Genomic DNA, 4,504 nt, shown 5'->3' on the forward strand with positions numbered 1-4,504 from the left:
TCGCTCCTCCTCATCTCCCTCGATCGATTTCCTTCAAGATCCGGGTCCTGCAATCCTACTGGACGACCTGTTCCGTCGCGTCCTCCTCTCGCTTGGATTTACCGTCTCCAACGACGACTTCGCCTCCGCCGCCGCACGAGTAGGGGCCTAGCAGCCTGCAGTTGAAGTTTCACCGCCTCGCCGCTGCCGTACCGTATCAGAGGAGTCTTTGTGATTTGGTTGCATTCACGAGGCTTGATTCTGTATTTGAAGTAAGCCTCTATTTGGAAGCCAAGACAAGACATTGGTGCTTTTCCTCCTCGAAGGACGCACAAAGCCACATTGGAAGGTTCATCATCTGGACCAAATCTGCATTCTCGAAGCTTGATTCTGTATTTGAAGTAAGCCTCTATTTGGAAGCCAAGACAAGACATTGGTGCTTTTCCAGATACCGAGAAGGCTAAGGACAGCCAGAAAATCCGACTAGGCAAGGGCAAAACCTTTTGCCATCTTTTTGTGTTTCTGGATTGGTTACCGTTCAAAAGGACAGCAGCTGCTCCGGACTCTTTCTTCCGCCGGTAAGCAGCTAAAGGTTTGATTCTTCTTCCGTCAACTAAGTTCCTGGTTATTCTGTTATTGTTATTGCTTGTCAAATATGGCTGGCGAAAAGGATGATTCGCTTCAATCAATTAGTGCACAACTGAATGGACAAAATTATTCTTATTGGAGTTACGTTATGAAAAAATTTTTAAAAGGCAAAAGAATGTGGGGCTATATTGATGGAACTTCTGTTAAGCCCCAAGATGTAAAAGAGTTGGAAAATTGGGAAGTAAATAACTCAAAAATCATTACTTGGATCAACAATTCTGTTTCACAGTCAATAGGGATGCAACTTGCAAAATATGAGAAGGCTAAAGATGTGTGGGATCATTTAAAAAAGTTGTATGTTCAATCCAATTTTGCAAAGCAGTATCGGTTAGAGAATGATATTCGAGCTCTTAAACAAAATCACATGAGCATTCAGGAATTCTATTCAGCCATGTCTAATTTGTGGGATCAACTAGCTCTTAATGAACCTGTAGATTTGCAGGCGCTCCAAACGTTTACTGTCTACAGAGAGCAACAGCGTTTGGTTCAGTTTTTAATGGCCCTACGAGATGATTTTGAAGGACTTCGTGGGACAATCTTACATCGTCATCTTCTTCCAAGTGTTGATGATGTGGTCAATGAGTTATTGGCAGAAGAGATTCGACTTAAGTCCACCTCTGGTTCTGATAAAGGAATTCTCCCTGCTCATCAATCAGTGTTTGCTACTCCTTTTAACAAAAATAAGTCTGGTCATGATGAATGCAGTTATTGCAAGGAGAAAGGTCATTGGAAAGCACAATGTCCAAAATTATTGAAGTCACAGAAACATTTTAACCAGTTCAACCAAAAAAATTTTAAAACTCCATCATCAAATATTGTTGCTGCTCCTGGTACTGGACACCTATCTACTCCTGAAACTACCCCTATCTATCTAATATTATCCAACAGTCCGAAGTTGATGGTAGGTCCTTTGGCTTTATCCCTTCTGGTACTGATACCATAACTCTCCAGCCTTCTTCCATGAGTTTTTCTGACACAATTAGAATCTTCATTTGTAGATCCTCCTGAAATCATGTTGATAATGCCCCAATAAGGAGGGTTCTCGGACCGAGCTTGGTTTGTACGCACTGGTTCCTTTCTCCGACTTGTCCTATGACCCTGAGGTGATTCGGGAGAGCGTCTTCTTGAGGATCTGACATCTTGGCCTCGAGTAGGACTTGCTTGATTTCCTTCTAAGTGAATTTTCTGTACTTCCTGTTTGGGATATTTGTAGGTCGCATGTCCTGATATGGGGGAAGAGGCTCTTTTTCCCTGCTACCTCTCCTTTATTAGTTGCTCTACCTCTCGTGCTAGCTGCTTGCATTCATTAGTGTAATGACTAGAAGATTGATGGTACATGCAAAAACGAACCTGCTCCTTTGGAGGTTTTTGAAGAGGTACTTCTTCCGGAATAGGAAAGGAAGAGACAGCATGCACGGTGCGTTTTTCTCTCCGGAAGGGTACATGAAGTCCTCGTGAACAATTTTATATACTGCACCTACCTAGACTCAATCCGGAGACCTTATGGAATTAATATACTGCGTCTTATCCCGCAAGACTCGTGCGCATAGAAGATTTTGAGCACCCGAAACAATAATAGTATCATTTTTTATTTTTTTTATTTTTATTTATAGTTAAGTTATTTAAGATTTTTTCTTTTAGGGTTTAAAAGTTGGGTTATAGCATTAAGCACAAAAAATTTTAAAATAAAAAAATTTAATTGCTCATAGAATGTGTCGGGTTATTATCCTACGTACACTTCTTATCTGACACACCAATTATTGGGGATAGATTGACTGACAAAACAGCAGTAGCCACAGATGCAATTCTCAATATCAAAAAGGTCAAAATGTAATATGTGTTTATGTAGCTATTAGTCAAAAAAACATCTTCTGTGCTCAGGTAGTGATTACTTTCCAGGAAAGAGGGGTGATGGAATACACTATTGTGGTAGTCGAAACGGCGGATTCACCTACTACATTATAGTACCTCGCTCCTTATACGAGAGCAGCTCTAGCTGAATATTTTATCTATCGCGAACAACATACTTTAATAATTTATGATGATCTCTCCAAACAGGCATAAACTTATCGTCAAATGTCTCTTCTATTAAGAAGACCTCCCATGAACAACTAAATTTTTTTTCTTTTAATTTTTTTATTTAATACTATAACACAACCCCTAAATTAAATTCTAAAAAAATCTTAAATTGTAAATTAAAAAAAATAAAATAAAAATAAAACATGATATTGTTACGGTTTATGGCGTTCGTAGATGAGTCGCAAGATATCAAAACTTGATATATTTTCTATCATTAGCTTGGAGGCTTTTTTATTTTTAGTATAAATTTTTTAAATCTAGATAGATTATATATAATGACTCTTCGTATATATATTTACTATTGAATGAACATTAAAAAAAATTATCAAATTGAATATCAAACCCTAATTATACACTAACGTTGCAATATGCTAATCCCACGCGAATGGTAAAATCACTGCTAAATGGCCGAGTTGAACTTTCCAATCAACGAAAATGCAGAGGCTTATCAAATTCCCTGCCAGTGCTTTACTTATCACCACCTGTCCACCTCCTTTGCTTAGCATTGAGCATAAGTTTCATGCCCCCGGAGCATTGCTGAATTGGTTACGACGCAGCAGAGTTGTAGAAGAGGACAAAGATTTGAATCCTGACGAAATCAGGCAACACCCTCCTGCTCCACCTTTTGCAGAAGAGCACGAGTTTCACGCATGATTGGCGTACTGTTGTCCATGACTGGGGGCCCCACACCGTGATGTGAAGCCTCTTCTCATCCATTGATCCTTCCACAACGCAGACGACTACCAAACTACTAGTGAATCATTCACGCTAAAATATCCTCATTATTTGCACCACCCATCCATTAATATAATTACACACCTTCATCTCGCACGACACAGCGAGAAGAGATAATTAATATTGTATTGAGTTGATTATTATGGAATAAATTTATTAAAATAAGTAAGAATCGAATCTCGATAAAATGAAAGTAATACTCTTTTTTATAATGGTCAACTGTAATTTCTCAATTTACCTTCTCACAGATAATCGTGAGATCAACCTTATGAGATCACTGGAGTAACGAATTCTACCTTTATGCTGAAGCTATAAAAGATAATATTGATTCTTATACAGCAAAAGTTTAAATCTCATGTTAATATTTTTAAACGTTCATAAAATTCGAACCACTACCATATTAACATTCATCTATATTTTTCAAATTTATCTGATGATCAATGTGAGGTTGAACCAATCCCTTTCAAAATTAATCGGATGATAAAAATTAAATATTTAAATTAAAAATATATATATATATATATATATACATAATTACACTCCTTCGACCATCAATTAATTAGTGTAATATTTTTATTTATTTATTTGTTGCATTGTTTAGAAGTAGATTAAATAGGCGAGGGACAAATGGCAAAAAGTATCCTCGCGCAGCTGTGGCCTGCTGGAAGAGTTGACTGCGATGAAGTTTGGGGAATGAAGCAAGAATTGAGTATATACTAATACTAATCTATTCATACTAGTCTACGTGTTGAGTATTGATGTGGTAGAAATTTATTATATCTATGCGTTATACGAGATAAAATTATAAAGTCGATTTACTCTTAAGATTATAAAATTTTAAGATCGTTTCATTTGAAGAATAAGAAAAAATATTCTGAAATATTTCTTAAACAGATAATTTCATCGATAAAAATAAGGAAAATATTTCAGAATATTTTTTAAATAGATATTAACAATTCTATAAAAGGTAATACATACCCATGAACATAAGTATGTATACATCAATTCTAATTTCTTCAAAATCGTAAACTCATTTCTCACTCAAAATCCTAACTTGAGCGTC

General features: G+C 36.7%; 1 protein-coding gene across 1 annotated transcript; it reads left to right on the top strand.

The window, feature by feature from the left end:
- Positions 1 to 742: 742 nt before the first annotated feature.
- On the top strand, positions 743 to 1,942 carry LOC141816394 (uncharacterized). The gene is made up of 3 exons (XM_074704179.1): positions 743 to 1,555; positions 1,662 to 1,730; positions 1,841 to 1,942. The coding sequence occupies exons 1-3, from the start codon at positions 743 to 745 to the stop codon at positions 1,940 to 1,942; spliced, it is 984 nt and encodes a 327-aa protein (XP_074560280.1).
- Positions 1,943 to 4,504: the final 2,562 nt, after the last annotated feature.

Source organism: Curcuma longa, unplaced genomic scaffold (genome assembly GCF_044706935.1).
Source record: "Curcuma longa cultivar G26 ecotype Majalengka, Jawa Barat unplaced genomic scaffold, ITB_CL_G26_1.1 contig_16444, whole genome shotgun sequence".
NCBI classification, from domain to species: domain Eukaryota; kingdom Viridiplantae; phylum Streptophyta; class Magnoliopsida; order Zingiberales; family Zingiberaceae; genus Curcuma; species Curcuma longa.

Coding starts and splice junctions, on each gene's coding strand:
- LOC141816394 (XM_074704179.1), top strand. CDS start 743: ATGTGGGGCTATATTGATGGAACTTCTGTTAAGCCCCAAGATGTAAAA. Junction 1,556..1,661: donor CTTTGGCTTTATCCCTTCTG/GTACTGATACCA, acceptor TGCCCCAATAAG/GAGGGTTCTCGGACCGAGCT. Junction 1,731..1,840: donor ACTTGTCCTATGACCCTGAG/GTGATTCGGGAG, acceptor GGATATTTGTAG/GTCGCATGTCCTGATATGGG.